The 21,279-nt window shown below is 33.0% G+C and overlaps 2 protein-coding genes and 1 non-coding gene across 6 annotated transcripts in view; 2 read left to right on the top strand and 1 right to left on the bottom strand.

Annotated features, from left to right (window-relative positions):
- Window positions 1-1,008: 1,008 nt before the first annotated feature.
- On the bottom strand, window positions 1,009-7,799 carry LOC130796707 (uncharacterized). Of its 2 annotated transcripts, XM_057659075.1 has the most exons (9): window positions 7,522-7,799; window positions 7,338-7,429; window positions 7,163-7,234; window positions 6,017-6,123; window positions 5,688-5,743; window positions 5,142-5,310; window positions 4,033-4,131; window positions 2,676-2,975; window positions 1,009-2,252 (listed from the first exon to the last, which is right to left on the bottom strand). In XM_057659075.1, exons 1-9 carry the CDS (start codon window positions 7,669-7,671, stop codon window positions 1,342-1,344), a joined length of 1,956 nt encoding a protein of 651 aa, XP_057515058.1. In that variant the 5' UTR covers window positions 7,672-7,799; the 3' UTR covers window positions 1,009-1,341. The 2 variants fall into 2 exon arrangements, with proteins under 2 accessions (XP_057515058.1, XP_057515059.1); XM_057659076.1 differs by lacking the exons at window positions 7,338-7,429; window positions 7,522-7,799 and having other exon boundaries at window positions 6,017-6,146; window positions 7,163-7,215.
- A 6,265-nt stretch (window positions 7,800-14,064) lies between these two features.
- TRNAP-UGG (transfer RNA proline (anticodon UGG)) lies at window positions 14,065-14,136 on the top strand. The gene has a single exon. It is a non-coding gene; the product is annotated as a tRNA-Pro (tRNA).
- A 1,621-nt stretch (window positions 14,137-15,757) lies between these two features.
- LOC130796895 (heat stress transcription factor B-4-like) overlaps window positions 15,758-21,279 on the top strand; it is a 13,239-nt gene continuing 7,717 nt past the window's right edge. The window contains exons 1-3 of one of the 3 annotated variants that reach the window (XM_057659323.1): window positions 15,758-16,029; window positions 19,463-19,598; window positions 20,405-20,548. The gene's annotated coding sequence lies outside the window, so the exon portion shown is untranslated. Of the gene's footprint in view, window positions 16,030-17,509; window positions 19,599-20,404; window positions 20,549-21,279 lie in introns of those variants that run through there. The other 2 variants (XM_057659322.1, XM_057659320.1) reach the window with 2 other exon arrangements.

Here is a 21,279-nt window from a genome sequence, read left to right as displayed (position 1 = left end):
GTCGGAAATTCAGGGTATTACATAATTTCTCGAAAGAGAAAGAATGGTTAGAGTAAGACACTTTGATTATAAACCTTATCAAGTAAATTTACTAATATATTATATTACATCAAGTTTTAATAATTACTCACGCCATTTTATTACCAATAATCAAACGGATTGTTCGGATAGGTTCAAAGCTAAGAAGATACTACGTCTTAGATAAATTGCAACATTTTTCTCTCTCGAGCTCCTTGGTTAAAACTCAGCAGAGTACAAGCAGGTTAACAATAATATAAACAAAAATAATTTGTAATACACTAGAAATATTCATTTGAGTCATCACGTATATTTCAAGTGGGATGTTTTAAGTCGATTCAAAATCAATTCTTGTGTCTATATTTATTGTTACATAATTGAAAATCTATTTTGAAACCGGGGTCAAAATCAAGATTACAAAGTCAGGTTACTATCGGTCCCTAAACTCCACAAACTTAGTACAAATATTAAGTAGTACAAAGTACGCACTTAAAAAATAGAATCGTAATACAAATATATCTTATGCAGTACACTGGAGTACTCATGTACTACAAAAAGATATTCTGATATCACTATAAAATCAACATCCAAATAATGATCAACCATCAGCAATCGTTCATTCATTCAGCCCCCTATCATAAGATTATGATAAGTTCAAGTTCGTTCGACGACAGGTGGTGAAATCCTACAGGAGCGACCTTAGACCACATGAACCAGACATCCATGCCTCCCAGGCCAAATCACCAAACTAAGGCGATTTGGCTTGGGGAGTTTGGCTCGGAGTTTCAGGGAGGTGGTAATTACTTTTTCTCTGTTCTGCTCATGTGTTCTCAGGTCGCCCCTGCCGACCTTCCTCCACCGTGCAAATGGTAGATGATCGGAAACTGGACAGAGGTAAGCAGACATCTGGTCAGGAAAATTTGGTTTGAAATACTGCAAGGATAACAGGTACATTTACTGATATATAACATCACAATTCACACATGGAGATTTATGGCAGAGATAAACATTCTTTCCATCAGTGTCCAGAAATGCCCCAATTATTATCCAATATTCTCAAAAAAAAAAAATAAATAAAAATTCCTGCCTTAACAAAAATTGTTCATTGGGAAATGAAACGTATTCATTAAAGAAACTATGTATGATCAAAAACCCTTGTAAACCTATAATCAAAACATTACAAGGGCAACATATGATAACTGTTTAATCAGAAGCACAATATTTGTGGCATATTTTGTGATGACATAAAATAGAACTATAAACTGAATTCTAGCAATTAATAACTTACAGTGAAAATTTGGATTGGTAGTTCATTACTTGGCTCTATCTTTTAGTCACTAAAATGCCGATCTGAGATTTAATATCTTGCAACTCTCGATTCCCCACTTTTTTCCAAATACCGCCAATTAAAAGCATACCTTTGAGCCCGTCAGATGTTGTGATGGAAGCCGAATTATTAGGCTCAGAAAAGTCAGAATTCTGCATCTTTCTCATCCGCTTAATGCTTGAGTCATTCAATGCATCGACATCACAGCTGGCTTCTCTTTTACTCGATTGCTTTGATTCGAGATGTTTCTCAGAGTCCATGGAGTTAAAAGCTGATTTCAGATGTTTCTCGGTGTTTATGGAGTACAAGGAAGCCTTAGTTTCACAATTTAAGTCAATGTCCAGAACAGGTAGACATCCTAACGAATCCATAGCTCGAGGCAACATCCCAATAGGGCATGGTTTCCATGATTTAGCAATCGTCCAAATACTTGTATCTTCCATAGTCTCATCTTGAGTACTCAGAACACTTGCATTGCTGTTTCTATGATGTTTAATCATTTCAAACTTTTCTGCAGCTTGACGAATGCACTCGTCCTGGAGAATATAATTATCGGTGTTCAAATCTGAAGCAACTTCTTCACCGAATTTTGGATAAAGTTTTGTCAGTGAAGACAATTTGTGGAGTTTATTACTCAGATGGTCATCTCTAACAATTTCTGCTAACAACAAAGCTGAATCCAGAAGCTCACGGTTTTCAGAATCTGAGATGTGAAAGCATCTCCGCACAAGTTGAATCAGTAATGATTTAGGAAGGCAACCGTTGGCATCTATTAGGCTTTCATGACCTTCATGTTGGGTTAACTTTAGACCTTTTAGAACTTGCACCAGCCACATAAAAAGAGAAGAAAGAACTCCGATTCGTTCCATCTCCGAGTCATACACTGACAGGTTGAAATTTTCACTTCCTAAAATGCATACATAAAATGATGTTCAGATCAGCAGCCAAAAAAGGTGGAGAAAAACAAAAAATAAAGCATCTAATGACTGAAAATTTCTAGCTATTAGAGTACTCATCACAGGGACCTAAAGACATCTTCATTGCATATGTGGAAGCAGTGGGAACAGCACCATCACAGTAACACAATTAAAGAAGGCAGCACAATTATCAATAGCTGCAAAGAAAATTTTGTGCAATGGTGTCATGCTAGATGTGATAGGATCTTAATTCTTAAGAAGCATATTTCAACTGATAAAGATCATAAATTCGCTCACGGTAACACTATGAAAGTAAATCAACTAAAACAATGGCAGAAATCACTAACATAAAACAAGAACAAAATTTCAATATCAGAGTAGAAGAAACATAAATGAGAAGGTTCATCAATTACCGAAATCATCTCTAATAGTTTTCCGAGACTCGATCATATCAATAACTGCTTTTAAAAGGGTCAATAATACCGCTGGTTCCTTCTTACAAACCTTAATTATCACAGGTTTCCATTCATCAAATACAGCACGTGCAACATCTAAGGTTATATTGATTTGAATTTTCTCAGGGGAATCCACTGATTCTGTTGAGTTTGATACATCAAGTAATAACTCGAGTAACATAGAAACCACATCTGATGGGAAGAAAGAGTACAGTTGAACAAGATGCTTCAGAGTCCTTGTAATCTGCTTACTGGATCCTGTATATCAAAAAAACAAAATGCAATTTGTTGTAACTTGTAAGGCTTTAACCAATTCAATAAGGCAAAAGAAACTTAAACAGGGTAGGTAACTCTATTGATTTACCACACCAGCTGAAGATAGAAAAGTGCAGAATTGCAAATTAATCAGTAACATTGGTTGTGACTTGTAAATTTGCTTCGACGAAATCATAAAAAATGTTTATATTTCTTTCATGATGGTTTCTTTCTGTTCATATAAATTATATAATGGTAAATGCCTAATCAAAATAATTTTATAGTTCACATTTGAAATTCAAAAGATCAAATTTGTATTGGTGAGATCATAAGATGATATACATGAATACACCACAGACACAAGTGACCAGAAGTTTCTTATCTCCTGCAAAAGTTCTATAATTTCATTGTTCGAAGCCAGAGATGGAAGCTAAATGTAATAAACAAGGTTTTGGGTGATGGCGTTTATAATAGGATTACCGCGTAAACCCATTAGAATGTAGTGAGATTGAGAAAGCAAGAGGAAGAAGAGAGAAATGAACTCCAAATCTGTAAATAGAGGAGTCTAGGTCACTAGAAAGGGAGCAAGCACGAGATTATTACGAGTAATTTGTAGAGTTTCTTAACTCAATGGAAGAAAATCAGACTCATTGAATGCCTGTAAATCATCTTCTACTTCTGAATTTTCAGTTTGAAACCATTAGTATCTTTATTTTATGTGCAGATCAAAATGTAAGCTCATGACAACATACCTCATAATTCATATCACAGAAACTAATCTAGCTCTTTTGAACACTCCTTATAAAGCAACAAGACAGCAAAAAATCATAGAAAATTTTGAGGTCTAAATAAATCACACTTAAAGACCCACATAGCATCAACAATAGAGGTTAGCTAAGCTTGTAATGCGAGAAACAGAAAATACACAAACAGTTTTCACTGAAGTCTGAAGCAATTACAACATCAACAGCACAAAGAAATACAAACAAAATAACTTACTACTAATTATAAAAAGTGTGGATCTCCTTAAGAGTTCAAAAACGATTCAAGAATGTCTTACCTACATTTTTAAAAGCTTGCACTTTGCTGGCCAAAGGCGAAAACAATTTATGGCGCCCATGTAATGTAGCACCAACAATTTGTTCATGAACTTTAGCACCTAAAAAGAGGCCATATCATATCAAGTCCTAGAAATAATAATAGAGTACATAAGTAAAGTAAAAAAAGGACCAGACAAAATAAAGCATACAATAGAGAGAGCTATAGCATGCAAGCCAATGTACCATGTATCTTAATCTAAGTCTTAACCACAAGAATCACAGTATCTTATATAAGACCAGAAAGTGTTATGTTCAAGATGATATTCATAAAATTGTGCAGGTGAAGCATGAGAATATCTAAGAAGCAAGTAAGATACACAGTAAACATCAGATAACTATCAATAGTAAACCCAAATGTTTCACAAGAGGGAACTCCCTTTGCAAAATTTAAGCTTGAAGTTCAAGATTTTTTCTGACCCCTTCAAAGTATTCCAAAATTCCCAAACTGATTGTCATATAAGCACAACAAAAACCAACAAAAAAACCTAGTAAAAGTAATAACTTTCCTATATTATTTTTCTATGATTCAATCTCCAATTGATTTGCATGCACCTTAACCAACCGATCTTGCATAGCTTTACTAGATGGAACTTTGCAAAATTTAAGCTCCAATTTCAAGATATTTTCCAATTTTAAACAACCCAAACCCTTCAAAGAATTCTAAGCTCCCAAACAACTGATTGTCATATAAGCACAACAAAAACCAATAAAAGACCTAGTACCAGTAATATAGATTTGAGTATTATTTTTCTATGATTCAATGTCCAATTGACTTGCATGAACCTTAACCAATTGATTTTACATGGCTTTATAAGCAGGGAGTTTCCAAGATCAACGAAGACTAGTTAAGAAAAGCCCAAGTACTGTCGAGAATGCATCAAACACAGTCGCAGAATTCATATGTCAAAGTGAATGGCTATAAAACATCAACACTCCAGGTTAAAAGGAAAATATGAAAAACAAACCGTACTATGTAGCTGACACAAAAGAGTTTAAAAGAGGACACTAAAAACTAAGGAGTCTAGCAGAACGATTTTTTCATTGATGTTAAATTAATTTGCATCGTTACCCTTGATTCGTGAAGAACTTGACCCAGAACTCTGCTTGACTTTCAAGCAAAATGCCATTTCACGTAATTTTGACTTAATTTCCTTCCGGACATTTGCACTTTTGCTACTTCGGCAAGGAATTGCATTCTTCTGAGGATTCCAATAAAAGGATTTCAACCAATTAAGTGCCTGGATATGTAACAAATGCAAGAGAAAAAGATTGTTACCAGCATCAATTATTTTGCTATAAATAATAATTAAACATCACAAATAAGCATTGTCAACAAGTCAAAAATGTATAACTAAATGTGATTTTGTGCAATTTCTGTGCTTTACAGAAGCTTACATGAACTAAGAAATCCTATATTAAAGGAGGAGATAAGTTTGAGGAAACCAAAATCTCCCTCCATAATAATCAGTAATGAACAGAGCTCCATAAAAATTGGTTAATGAACAGGGAGATATCTACATCAACTTTGTGGGATTTGAACTCAAGTTGTGCTTGAAAACAATAATTGATAATAGCTAGTTATTCAGACACATCAATAAATAAAGGACCTACAAACCTTAGTTGATGCTAAACGAAGCAGCCGAAGGGAAGGAAGCTCTCGATGTGAACCCTCTGCATAAAGAAGGGAAAATTAGACAAGATAAATTAGAATTCATCATAATAATCACGACTGACAATGAAGATTGGCAAAGCCCCAGGCTCCCAGCAAGCAAACAAAGAAACAATATATCTTATCAATCTTTAGCCTAGAAGACAACCATAAGTAGTTTTGGAAATTATCCAATAACGCATGGGCAGCCCTATCCTTGTTACTACATACATATTGATTTCACGCCAAAAAGCTAATGAACCGTATCCAAATCATAAAAGTTATTTTGTTCTTACCGTGACGAATATCGACCAGCATCCGTGGCATACCAATTTCTTCAGCAGCATCAGCTATCGATGACCCTGCTACTTTGCATAACTTTTCAAGCGGACCATTCACAAGCCTTAGAATAGCAGATTTAAATGTCTAAAATTAATAATTAGAAATTACAGTTTGCAGATTCAAATGAAGTACGATTGCAAATTTGGAATAGAAAGCCTAAGAAATGATCATGAATCCCAAGCAACATCGAATAGCAAACCACATGTATACGCAACTATGCAACTATTATGTGTTACAAATCTACTAAGCAAAATCCTCAACATTCAAATAGCGTATTTACCTTTGTCAAGCAATGAGCATGCAACAAAGTTCTCTTTTAATGCTTCCTATTGCTATATTTTAAAGTTGATTGAAGTAGAAACCAATAAACACATTTCACATTTGACATTTCATGTTCAAAGTATGGTTGTAGGATATTTCAAACTAAATAAGAAAATAAATTTTTTAATAAAGATATCTATAGATCTTTAATTTTACTTCATTTGTCTTCCCAAAAAAAACTATAGACACATAAACTGCTTGGTATTTTAAATCAAGTTTTCTATGTTTCTCCGTAAAATAAAGCAAGAATGAATGTCCTTATCAATAGGGGCTTGTTCTCCCCTCCCGCAACATATCAACAAACTTAAACTAATCTTAATTGCTTGGCATTAAAAATTCTCAATGAGTAAACTATATTTAACTTGAAACAAGAGCTGAACTTAATATAACTTACTAAGATGTGAAAATACAAAAGTGATATGGTATGGGATAATGTTGGTCATAATTTCTAGTCAGTCCCTGATTGCCTCCGATTCTCCGTAAAACTTGTTATAACTTGATCAAACTTTTTAGGGTTGGAGTAAACTTATCCGAGCTTAAATAAGTGATAATGTACCCTTAGTATACTATACAATACTTATCCTATAAATAAAAGAATCAAAAAAGGCGATTGCGTTACATTTTTAAAACTCTAGAACTTGACTAATTATAATTTTCCATATATTTTCACATTTACGTAATTCCTTAACAATATCAATCAAACCTCGGAGAAGTTACAAACACAAAATATCACTAAAAAAACTCAATTAATCACATTAAAATTAACTTGTAACGATCACCTCATAATGGCCATTGTATAAAGCATAGCAAGCATTTCTTCTGAATCAGAAGCTCCATCACTCATTTCAACTCTACAATCCAATCACAAACATAAATTACAACCATTAGGCACCATAATAACATATCCAAATAACAATGAACTGCAAGAAACAAATTAATCAAAACAATGATTACCTAAAGTGAGGATCTTTTTGCTGAATTTCAACTATCGAAGCGGTAACTTCAACTAAAATTGGCAAATGTCCTCTGCACCGCCATGCCCCTACCTATAACACAATCAATTATAAGAAAACATAATCACGATAAATTTGGAAACATTTTGAAGATAAGTGATGAAATGAGGAATTAGGGTTTATACTTTACGAAGAGCTTTGGCGACGAAATCAGGAGAAGTGGAGAAGAGTGAAAGTCTGACGGAATCCCATTCTTCCCAATTCAACCATGGAACTAATTTGTAATTTTCATGGAGGTTAGATTTTGTCTTCTTCAACCCTAATAAAGACTCCATTGATGAAGCTCTGAAGAAGACGGTTATTTTGCAATTATTCTAAACCCTAAAGTCTTATTGGATTTGTTGACATTTGTAATTCAACGTGTTTGAGTCGCAAGGAACGGTCGGTAAGTCCACAAGGGTGTATGAGTATGAGTTGGAAAAAGTCATACTAAATAATACTCTCTTCGTTCTTTTTTATTAAATAGTAATGTGAAGTAATGATTGTATTAGAAGTATTAGGTTGTAGTGGGTATTATTTTAATCAAATAGTAGTGTGAAGTAATAATTGTATTGAAAGTATGAGAGACAAAATAATTATAAATAAAAGAAAAGGAGTAAATTAAAAGAAAAATGAGGATTTTAAGGGGTAAAAGTGGGATAAAAACTTTCCAAAAACAAAAAGTATTCTAAAGTAGAAGAACTTATGAAACTAAGGTGGAAGAACTTAAAAAAACGAAAGGAGTAGTTATTTGTGAGATTTATAAACCACTCTTATGTTATTGGATGCGATGGGGTTAGGGTTTTGTTATTTTAATTTATTTTTTTGATTTTGTTTATTTTAATATTATTTTTTTTTTCTTATTGATTAGGAATTTTTGTATGACTTGTCAGTAGGGGTGTAAAAAATATTCGAGTTGAATTATTCGATTCGAAATATTTGGTAATTGATTTTTGAAATTGGATAATTTATCTGTTTTTTGAAAATTGGATAATTTTGATTGAATATCTTATTTGTAAATCGGATCGGGATTTGGTTATTTGCAAACTCAGATATTCGATTTCTAATTTTTATTTATTTATCATATTTTATTTTATAGTTGTTAGATATTAATATTGTAATTAATTTTGTAAAGTATTAATATTTTTTGTAGCAATACTATTTTTTTTATTAATATACTTAGTTGACCGAGGGGAGGAGAGGATAACTAGGAGGCAACGAAAATCGAACTTAATATATAAAAATATTGAAAAATAATATATTAAAACCCATCTTTGACGTTTGAAAAGCTAATTACAACGCTTTAAAAACAATTTATAGGACTAAATATTACTTAAATTACTACTTTATTGAATAGATATATGTTTTCTATTATTATTTTAATCTTAATAAAGCAATTATTATATCGAGTATTATTGAGAATAGGAGTGAAAACACATGACATAGTGGATGATCTATTTGTCTTGCTTTAGGCATTTTCACTTTCTGTAACACCCTTGAATTTTCGACCCCTTAACGAAATCAAAACCGTAAAGGACGGGAGGAAATTCGGGTGTTACATAAAAGGAAAGGAAAAGAATTTGGATAAATGTTTAATATTAACTTTAAAAAGGTGAGTGAGAATTTCGGCAGCATCTCTTCTGAAAATCGAACATGTGGTAGAGCAATTAGCACAATAAAAACATTAAAATAATCTAAGGCATCATTGACTTAAAATCTCACACCATGGCGGAATGATTCGTCGCCGACTTCTCAAATCAACATGCCAAGCATGGATCGTGGTTCCAGTGTCAACGCTTGCGTTTTAAAATGACTTAACTCCTTAAAACCATACAGAGTTATAAACTACGCAGCGGAAATACAAATATACAGGGGAGGACACAAGGCCTCATAACAAAAAATATACTACAAAAGTTCACAAAAGATAACAAGAGCTACAAAATAAAAGATAACGGTGTGACACAGGTTATGCTTCGCCCTCATCACTATCCCCCAACCCAATGCAATGCAAAACAAGCTCCAATACCTACTACGCCTGTCTATGATCCTCTTGCTGCTCGACATTAGACCAAAGGCCATTGTGTCATAGCAAGAGAATCATAGAAAGTCATCAACAATCAAACATAAAAACAAACACGTACACGTTAGTAACTAGCATCAAAAAATAATAAGGCCAACTACTAGATAACATTATGTTATACAACAACATAAGATGATTTCATAAGACATAAGCACAGATAGTAACCATTTATCGTCCACTTATGCTTCTTAAACTCATTACGTACTTTCCAACCCGAACCATGTGTTCTTGGGTAGAATGTAGGTCTTCACACTCCTCTTCTCAAAACATAAACTCTTGCAAAACATGCATAGTATCAACTCAACCAAGGCATTAACAGAATACCTAACACATGACCTTATAGAGCTTGTCTATCTTAAGGTAAGTGTGATCATAGTCTGTAATACCCTTGAGGTAACTTAACTTAGGCACACTTCTCACTAGCATAAACTATTGTATCAATGAGTAAACGTTTTATCAATGTGTAAGCTTTGTATCAAAGAATGAACCTTCTATCATTAAATAACTTTCGAGCAATGAATAAACTTTCTATCACTGAATAACTTTCTATCAGTGGATCTTTTCTCTACTTTCTGGCAGAGTGACATGGCCAAGGGCGTTATCGGCCATCTGGCGCCCATGGCAAAGTATGAGCTCATACCCCCTCCAGCTGACCCTCTCGAGTCCTACCTTCGGGAAAAACTAACACACTGGGGTACTCATCCAGTGAAGAGACCACCATATTGGGGTTTGCAAGGCCCGAATAGTAACACCTCGGTCAAGGGGCGGTATCGGCCATCCGGCGCCCAATGACAAAAGTATGCTCATACCCCCCATACGACGATCCCGTCGGTTCTCGCCTAGGGGACTATTAAATCAACCGGACATAATCCAGTTGAGTCACACCAGCTAATCATAATCTAATACTTTATCAAATGGGAATAACTCCTGCTTTTGACTATTAATGAGCGCCCTGAGATAGCAGCACACCAAAACCCACTGAGCCACTCAACAAAATATGAAATTCACCTATAAAGGAGTCATTCTAACTCCAAGTAAGGCATAATCTAATTCTTAAATAAATAAGGGGGTGATCCTCGCTTCCTATTAAGACTCTCATTCTCTATAACTATTCTAAGCGCAAGGATTTCATAGTCGATAGCTTTTCGTATAAAGTGTATTCACTAGTACCTCATAGTTTCGATACAATGCATTATCACAATAAACAATAAACAATGATCTCTTGAAGGAAAATTGTATATAAGGGTTAATTACTGCGTGTACGTACCTGCAAGCGTCACTGCATGACCAAAAGTTACAAAAATCATCCAACTAAGTCTTACTTTCCTCTTATGAACTGGGAACCTATACAAGTTAGGAATAGAACTAATAAGTTCCCTTAACTACTAATTAAAAGAGTATTGCTCATGGTTAAAAATATAAATGAGACAAATTTAATCAACACAATCTAAAAAAATAAAGCAAATTCTTTAAAAAAAATAGTAAAAAAGGTAAATGAATTAATGAGCTAATTAAAAGGGAATTGTAAAAACGAGAGTAAAAGATACAACGTTGCAAGTGGAACCCAAAATATAAAAATTAATGTCTATTTACCTGTTGTATTTGGGAATGAAAATGAATATGGGAATTGGAATGGGAATGGAAATTCTCTTATCCCTATAATAAAAATACAAATTTTTACTTGAGACCGTCTTTATAAAAGATGCGTCTCAAATTGGCTAGTCCATTATTACTTATTAAAACAACTATCAGAAAAACACGCACTACGTAATCTTATTTGGAATTGGCCGGTGTTATAACCTATTAAATTGATATTATAACTTGTTAGAATTGATATTATAACCTATTAAAGTTGGTATCTCCAAATAGATTATAATACCAACTTGAATAGGTTATAACACCAATTTTAAATACCAGTTTTAATAGGTTATAACAACAATTTCAATAGATTATAACAACAACTTCAATAGGTTATTACACGAACTTCAAATAGGATCAACCATAAGCATCATTTTTAAAAATTTTTTTTCGATCTTTTTTTTAATATTATTGGACCTGGCCTGGAGAGCGGTCTCTTTTTTTTAAATTTCAAATCCTGCGCGGAGAGGAAAAACAAGTAAAGTCGAGTACCCTTCTGGAAATAATTGCGCGCCATGCAATATGGAACTCATTGAGAGCTTTAACAATGGACTATAGGGAAGACATAGGGATTTTCTCGCAGTCTCCTACAATGGCGCCTAGTCTCTTTAACTCCAATCGAAGAATTACGGTCATCATTTTTAAAATTCTCATACTAAATTAAACTTGCTATACGTTATCCGGAAATATAGAAACATGTATGTTTTGTTATCGAGTGTTTTCACTTTTTACGGATTCGATTTAATGTTTTTGTTGCATGATTATTGATTACATATCAAAAACTACATGGCATATTTTATGAATTGTGATGTGATTGGATTGAAGTAATTTTAATCGTATTTAGGGTTTTAGGTCATATTGTTATATAATTTGTAGGGTTTATAATCTTTTTGATTTTGCTCCATATTTTATATTATTTTATGCCTCTTTTCAAGACGAGCTATATGTGATCCTAACTAATCTTACTGATCAACGGCCAATTTTTATGGGATTTTTGAAAATATGGAGAATATAGTAAGATCAAAGGATTGGTGAAGTAATTTATGAAGCCTCTACAATGGACACATTGTGTAATGGAGTTAAGGCTCCATCCTATTGTGTAATCTGAACTTATACTATGATTTTACATAACTTAATTTAAGGCTTATTGCGAGCTATTACCTTTCATCCAAATTAATTTGATTTTAATTGTAGTTGCGAATTAAATTTCTTGTTTTGAAAGGTAGTTGTGAATTAAATTGGACAACCATTTATCTAAATTCATGGCCCTTATTAGTTATTAACTAATAATACTTTATGTGATTTATTAGCCATTATTAACCTTTTTTTCGTAGAGAATCTTGCACAGGTAAGAGGAGAGAGAACTAGTCCTTCTTGGAGATAGGTTGAAAGAGAAAACCGTTATTAACTTTTTTCGAACTTATTATATGTGAAAATTGAGTTAAAATAACTAAATAAGCAATGCAGAATTGGTTGTTCTACATGAATGGTTGCAATGTTGCACCTAATCTCTTTTCGTTACATCAAAGGATTAAAGATGTTAGTATTATGTGATGAAGCATTTTGATTACTTGTACTTTTTGGTGATGATTTCTTGTCTATCAATAGTTGTATATCTAAAGCCCTTACATTATGCAATTAATCTAGTGGAAACATTTATAGGGCTATTCATGAATGGTTACACTAATTGCTTCTTCAATTAGATTGAAGAACCATGGGTCATGGTATGGTGAACTTGATAAAGTACTTAATTACGAGAATTATACAAGATGTTGCAGTTGAAAAAGTTTGTGTAAAATTTGCAGAAATTAGTTTTTAGGAGCTTTGGAAGCTTTTTTAGCCATTGTTACTCCTGTTCAAATTTAGTTTAGCTAAAGCTCCAATATAATGTTATGCTGTTATGCACTCTTTCCTGTATCTTTTACCTTTTCTTTTATGTAATTGTGTCGTGCGTTTACCAAAATATACCAAATCCGTTTATCCTTGGTCCTTTATGCTCCTGTCTGCAATTGTAATACTTATTTATGATCGTATCTGGAGATTAATTAAGGCTTATGTTCTATGGCATGCTTTCTTATATTTTTCTTTTTTTTGAACAGATGCTAGCGACAGTAGATGGTAGGATGTTATGTCTTCGTGTAGCATTGAAAATGTATATTTGTGGAGTTGAGAATGACGAATCAACACTGATTTAGCCAGTGGCGAAAGGTTTATCACAACACATTGATGGGGTACGAAGCATTATGATACATAAATCATTTCGGGAAGTAGGAGTGTTGATGGGGAGCTCATAAACCATTTTGGAAGATTGGTATGGAGATGAATTAGGTATCTACTTTTCCCTCCTCCATCAATTGCCGTTTATCTTTGACCTAAGCGCTGGATAATTATAGATAAGACAACTAGGCTAAAAAAAGATGCTTCCTGTTCCTTTGTTGTTATATATTCAGTCTAGAAGCCCGAATTTATCCTTTTGATGTACTTATTCTTAATTTTGCACATGTTGTTGGCTTGTTGCTAAGGTTACTTGCACTTGTGCTGTGATATATTTTTGCTAATAAAAGCTAGGATGATATGAGGACTGAATTGTGGTTCTACCATGCTCTTTATAGTCCGTCATTGATGATCTTTGTGTTCTTCATGTTCCAATCTTTCTGCTCCCACTCTGACTGTGTGGTGTGATAGATAGAATTTTTACTTATTCTGGGTCAATGTATTTTAATCTAATATTTTATTTTTATATTATCTTTTGTGGTTTTCTTGGAGTATACAGTTAGGGGTGAATGTGTATTCTTAATATAAATATTCACTAAAAAGAATTAATACTCTAGTCACAGAGTTAGTTTCACATAAGCTAATACTTCTACTTTTATATAGTAGGTGCAAGTAAACAATAGTGACGACAAAGGTCCATTTTGTATGCAGACGGGTTTTAATATTTCAATCAAATCTATGGACCAATCATCAGAGAGGGCATTTGGTCTAGTGGTATGATTCTCGCTTTGGGTGCGAGAGGTCCCGAGTTCGATTCTCGGAATGCCCCTACCCAATATATCGGTTTTAATGCTTTGAAATTAACATTTTTGTTCTGAAGTGCACAACTTATCACTTCCAATGCAGAGCTGGGCTCCTTAAATCCTTTGAGGGCCCATAGAAAGCAATCCTTTATTCTGGAGTTTCGCTATTTGTGGCCATCTGGATATTTATTAACATGTTATATTGGGTTTGGTGGTCCTTGGTGTGATAACTTTTATTTAGAAACAGGTCACAAAATCGGGAATCAGACAGCTTAATAGTAATGGCTGCAGTAGTACTTGGTGAACTTTATCAGTATAGGCTGGGAGTGAGATGATGTAACAGATAAATTGTTAGCTTGGCTCCTTGTATTAATTGTATTACCTGGTAGAAATATTAAAATTTAAATTTATATGAAACGTATAAAAAATTTCAAACTACAGGACCGATATTATCGTATCATAAAGGTGTACTCAACGCATTTTAGACCTGTTTAAAGGTTATTTAATAATTTCGGATGATATTTGACGGTATGACAATTGATATTCACATAACTGTTACTATTACCGGGATTTTTGCTTTAGACTACAAGTGAGTTTTCTCTGAATTCCATTACAATTCCCATGTCTGTAGGACTGATAACTCCGCTCAATGGAATGCTCTAGGAGGATGTACAATACAATATGAATCAGCTTAGGCTTTTAAGAAACCATGTTCATACAAAGGATACTTTTTTTTGGCTAATTGGATGAGAAAGTGCTTTCCAAGTTAGATTTGTTTGGGAATTGCAGGTAACCAGGTAGTAGATAGATTGCTGTTAAATATAGTAAACAGGGAGCCTTAGCCTATGTGATCAGTGAATGGCAGATTATGTGGAAATATTTGAGAAAAGAGGACACATTTATTGGTGAAGGTTTACACAAGGACTAGAGTATGTGTCACTTTCAATCCTGAAACATGTAAGTAAAGGTCATTGTAATGGTGATCAAATGTTTATGAACTTGTGATTACAATAGACTCCTTTGTATTGCATATGAAAGTTCTTGCCTTCAACGATTTGCCAAAAACCATAGAACGGTTTATTAATGACTTATATCTAATATTTAAAATTCGTAAAAGCATGTGCACTTTTTAAAAATGTGAAGTGGTAGTTAATGTTTGCTATTACGGGTCTAGCGGCAGCAACTTGTTCATTAATTTCAAAGATTATAACATTAAGGTTACGTACATTTAAGTCTTCTACCCTAGGTGGAAGTCACTTAATGACTTTGAGGTAAGTAACATTGTTGTCCGCTTTACCTAATCTGATCTTTGATCAAACATCTTATTTCCCAGATGAATTCATACAAAGTTTGGACCTAAGGTGAGGGTTTATTTTAACTGGAGTCTTGGATTTAAGGTTTACTTTAGCTATCATGCTATCTATTGTTAAGGCTGCCAAATTGTTTTAAGTGAATTTTTGGCTCACTTAGTGCAAGTATGGACTTGTAGTCCCACCACTCAAAATCTGTCTAGTCTTTGTCATATTTTTGTTCATTTGAACACTTTCCCTAATATTCAATTGTATGATTATTAGATGTGAAATTGTATTCTAAAAGTGAATTCTTATGCTAATATTTCCTCTATCCTTTTGAGTTTTTTGAGTTTGCTACTAAGAGTGATATTTTCCTTCACCACATGTTACTTTCAATAACAAATTCAAAGGGACAGAAGCATTTTGTTATTATGTAACATAAGAATTTTGAAATTTGCATTCGTAGCCACTAATCTGATTTGATTATCATTTGTCAGGGCAGTACAGAGCGCTTTGGTGAATTGCTTTGGAGTGATTGAAAATTTGACACTAGTGTTGTCTTGGATGGTGGTTGAGAGATCAGTTGAACATGAACAAAACAACGGTGTCAGGATATAAAAGAGATGGGTATGCTGATTTCTGCCTTTTTTTTCCATGGTAATTTAGCATTTAAACTATGGTACACATGGTGTAAAACAAGCCATATCGCAATCGCATTAGGCATTTTGTAAAGGTTTTAAAAACCTGAACTAATATATTTGTTTGTGAAGTCTAATAATAAACTACATTTTGGGCCATTTCGAGGGATATCTCATGCTTTCGGTTAATAATTGGTGTTATAATAACCACATTATTCTTATTATCGCATTACTGTTTTGTTACCACGATCACGACCGTTACCGTATTTTTGCGTTATGAATGGTACATACAGAATAACAGCATTGTCAATGCAGGGTTTTTTTTTTTTTTTTTTTTTTACATATATTAATACAGTAGAGTGATGTAGCTGTTGTACTGTTCAAGATGAACTAGAACCTCACTAAAGCTGTCGTTTATATGGCAAAGTGCTCAAATTTGTTTTACCCATAGTCTTTTCTAGTTGATTGATCCATGAGGTAACAAACAACCAAGCCATGACACCCCTTCTTCTATGTCGATTTCTTGTTTTCACCTAAAATTTTTTTATCTAATATGCCAGGAAGCCCATGACATCCCTTCTTTCATGTCTTATTTGTCTACATTCCCCAATGTTGAATCTAGTAGAACTTCTTCGTTACGCAGCAAATAAGTTACTGCTAGTACAAAAATTTATCATAGGTTTTTTTTTTTTTTTTCATTGTTTTTAGTATTTTTAATAGCATTATATACTTTTCTAGTTTTTGATTTTGAGGTTTCAAAAGTTTGTGTAACATAACACTAATTTATCATTTCTCTAGAGTTTACATCTTAATGCTTATTGAAATAGAATATACGGGTAAGATTCATTATATTAATTTTAATGGTTTTCTCGAGAGGAAGTATAAGAATAATAGATATTGGTTTGCAAGTTGATAACTAGTATCTGATTTTATAACAGAATCCGATTTGACCCAACTTCGAACATAGATTTGTAGTCATGTAAAAACCAATAAGAACACAAAATCCGATTTTATACCGATTTGAGACACCTGATCCAAAATGCAAAATTTTGAATGTGGTTGTGATTTCTATAATTAAAGGTCGCAAAAATCTATTACGCTATCTATACGGATATTTTAGGCTAACAACTTTTAACACCTTTATTTATAATTTTGAAAAGCTTGCCTAGGTGTGCCTAAAGCTAGCGTCTTGGGTGCGTAGGCATGAGGTGATTTCTTAAGACGAGTGTCTCTAGCATTTGAAAGCAAGCACCTCAATGCATTTGATGCAAACACTTAGTCACTTACCATATATATTAAGTCACATTCTTTATTTCTCTTCTCTTATTGATTTTTAAGGATTAAGACTTTGAATTTATTTTTTTTGGATTTTATGACACCTCAAGCCTAAAGTCTAGTAGCTACTCTTGGTGCCTAGAGCCTCATCATAGGACGCCTCATGCCTTTTAAAGCTAAACTTTTAGGAGTATTATTCATGTCTTGTTATTAATTTACTAATACATATTGTTTCCCTCATGGTAATGAATTAGTTTTTCATCCAAGAGGCCAAAAATACAAAACCCAATGTATCAACTAATTTAGCATGAAGGAAGAAATTTTATTTTTCAGTCTCCAAAATCTCCTTACTAATTTTTAAATCAAAACTCCATCCTAGATTCTAGTAATTGCAACTCAGACATTCTTACCGTAGCTAAAAGATGGGAATTATCACTATACCCTATAGGAATAGGAGTATTATTTACATACCATCCCCCTAGATGCTTTCCAAAGTGAATGATATTGCTTGCACGTGCTAGTCTGTATATAATATACTACATGCATACAAAAACAAAAACTGAACGCTGCCACTGCTTATCCACAGATCTCTAGAAATGGGTAAAAAAGGGGGTTTTGGGAGAAGAGATCATGAGAGGGATGTAAGGTTAGAGGGTGAAGAAGAAGAAGAAGAAGAATAGAGTAGAAATCATATGAAATTGCTCTTTTCCATCTCTTTTTTTAGTACACAATTATCCATATACTGACTTTATCTATGAAAGATTACAATACTTTTCATTTTAATTTTTATTTTTAATTTTACTATATTTCTATTTTAGATGAAGATCTCATCACTTTCTTAATTATTCATATCTATTTTTTCCCTTATAATTTTATCCTCATAATATGATTGTTTTAATAATTTTGTTATTAATATGCGTGTAATACTGGAATATGATGTTGTTGCAATGTATTGGGAAGGGAAGAATTGTAATATTTTAGAATTGCCCATGTTAGGAGAGTCCTGACTGACCCATATGCTTTGTCTTTCCTACGATAGAAAAAGAAGAAATGTTCTTCTCTAAAGCATATTTTGTTTTTGTCTTTGAAACTCGCATCACCCAGAGAGTATCTTTTTTCTAGCTAGCCCCTTTTATCTTCTTCCCCTTTGAAAATTATATATTTTAGAAAAGGTGTAAGGGAAAGAAATTAAATTGGTATAAGTATGTTTCTTTCTTCTGACCTTCTCTTTGATATTCTCAACTCAAGCATCTCTATGCTCACTTTCAGAAGGGAGAGAGGGGAAAAGACTAAAGATATCTTTGAATATACTAACAGCTAAATTTAGTGGGCCTCACAAATCCACACTTGTTATAAAAACTGTTTTTTGCTATTATAAATTTAGTCCTTCGTCTCATTATTCTAGATTTGAAGAGTATGATATGGACATTGATTATGATATGTACTATTTTTTTTTTTTAAAAGTTAGGCTTAATCAGATTCTTAATTAGCATGTGAGATTTCATGATTTTTCTGCATTAACCTTTGTTAATGTGTTTGCACTGTTTACTTAGTTACATGGACTTTTCAAAGCTCAAGTCATGGCTCCTTTCCCACAAAGGACTCAAGCCATTTGCCTGAAGTGGGGTAATAGCCTGTAGCAGTGAATTGGTAATAGGGTGAAGTGGTTGTTGAACTTGTTGTATTACTAAACATCAACGAAGTCCATGATTTAATTTTAAATTGGTCTAATATGCTATTTTTTGGGCCGTTATGATGTAGCTAGTATTATTTAATAATTTTAATAACTGGGTTATTTTCTAATTATAGTTTTGTATTAAAGCTATATATGTTCAAGTGTATCATGAACTCTTATTATTGATGATATTGAGTAATGAGTACTATTACTGATGTAGTCTAATTGGTAAGTGATAAAGGACAAAGGGTTAATTGAGCAATAATGAATTAAATCTTTCATATCTTTCACTTCAAGACCTTAAATGATGTTGTTTTGTATTTCCACGTTTTGTTGTCTGGTCACAAGCCTAGTTGGGAAGCATTTAGGGATTTTTGTTTTTAGATTTTTTAGTCGTAACTTAGTAGTAGATTGGATTATAATCTTTATTTTTGGTAATTAAGGTTTGACATTATTATTTGTTTCAATGCAGATAGCCATACGCTAGTAATGTGAGTTGACGTCTCCATAGTGCAAAAAATATGTTTTGATAACGGTCGCGAAACATATCAAATTCTGAAGCAAAATTGAATTGTTTCACCCGTGTTGCAACCTACATTTTGTTTTTGGTAAGCTCAAATCATTTACAACAGTATACTTCCTCCTTGAAAATACTTCTCACTATCTATATTTTATGTTGCAATTTAAAACAGAGGTAGTTGGACTAAGGTATTGATCATGCCAGGTACAATTACGTGTTTACTCCTATGTCCCTCTAGGATAATGGCAAAGAAATACTCCCTTCTATTCTTTTATCACTCTTAGTTTGTATTTTATTCTTAATCTATAAGTTAGAATATAGTCTATTGAGATTTTTTTTGATCTGTCTTAATACAAGGGTTATTAATATCAAATTTTCATAATTTTTAATTAAGCATAATTAGAAATATTAAAGGTTAAAATATTGTCTCGATAAATGTGAAAAACTAAATAGAACTAGTGAGTTAAATAGGAGGGAGTAGTAAAAGAAAATGTAGATCTTTGGTAATAAATGAAGCAAAAAATAAAATATGTGGATGCAATTAAAAGGGAGTTAATATTAAAAAAACAATGAGGATAATTCAAAAATAAAAATAATGCAGAATAAAAGAGATAACTCAAAATAAAAATTAATGGTAAAGAGAAGAAGGAGAAAGGGAGTATTCAATTCTTGTGAAAAATGTACTTCTATGTGGTGTAAGCGTTGCAAAAACATGGACATTTAAGGTGGAGTAATAAATACTTAGGATTATTTAGGGCATCAGTAAAAGAAGAATATGGTAGTATTACCTAAGAATAAAAGAGATTTCCAATTATAGCTATATATACTTGTTTTGTTCGACTGACTTAAATTACATCAGATATATTGGCTTATAGTTCGTGTAAATGCATACAGGTTTAAGATAGTAGTGACAGTAGCTTGCAATAATTGTGGAGGAAAATGCTATGAACGTAAAGCAACAAACAGAAAAGGAAAAAAACCCTCTGGAATCTGGACTGAGGTCCACGTCGTCCGTGTCCAAATCCATGCACATAAAGTGTAGGTGTTCAAAATCATATTCGATATTTACCTGACTTTGTATAATTAAATCCGATTTAACCAGACTTTAAAAATAGATTTACAATGAGGTAAAAACCCATTTGGACAAAAAATCCGATTTTTACACGGTCCGAAATACCTAATTCGAAATCGATCCGATGGTCCGAATGAATACCTCTAAATTAGTCCATAGAGGTAATTTAGCTCTTTGTCTCTTTATCTGTGTTCTGCCCCCACACTCTGGTAAAATGAGTGAGTGAGTGTGTGTCTTTGTCTGTGGTATATGGAAGTATTGCAGTTGATCACATGGAGAGAGATTGATCATGTGATGTAATGCATAATTTATCAGTGCATTCTCTGAGCCAAACAAAAGAAATCAGTCAAATCCAGAATAGAATCTTCCTTATTTTTCTAGCTCTTTAGAATAAGATGTGTGTTAATTTAGACAAGATGAAACCAAACAAAAATAATAAATTAATAAATAATATCTCAACGGGAAACTTTACAATTTGAAATGGAATTTGTACCAACCATATGCTACACTACACTTCATACTAATCTAGATCTTTTTTTCCTTGTGTTGAATATTGGGTGGATAGGCTACTGATAATATTAATCACATAATAGAAAGAAGTGACCAACTAATCATGTCTTCTTAGCTTATCTTTTTCGAGTCGGGGGATTTCTTTGGCCGTGCTCTCTTTTATGGGTATGAGTTGCTGCTGTCTTTT

Source organism: Amaranthus tricolor, chromosome 12, assembly GCF_026212465.1.
Source record: "Amaranthus tricolor cultivar Red isolate AtriRed21 chromosome 12, ASM2621246v1, whole genome shotgun sequence".
Lineage (NCBI taxonomy): Eukaryota > Viridiplantae > Streptophyta > Magnoliopsida > Caryophyllales > Amaranthaceae > Amaranthus > Amaranthus tricolor.
This window is presented reverse-complemented; position numbering and strand designations above follow the sequence as displayed.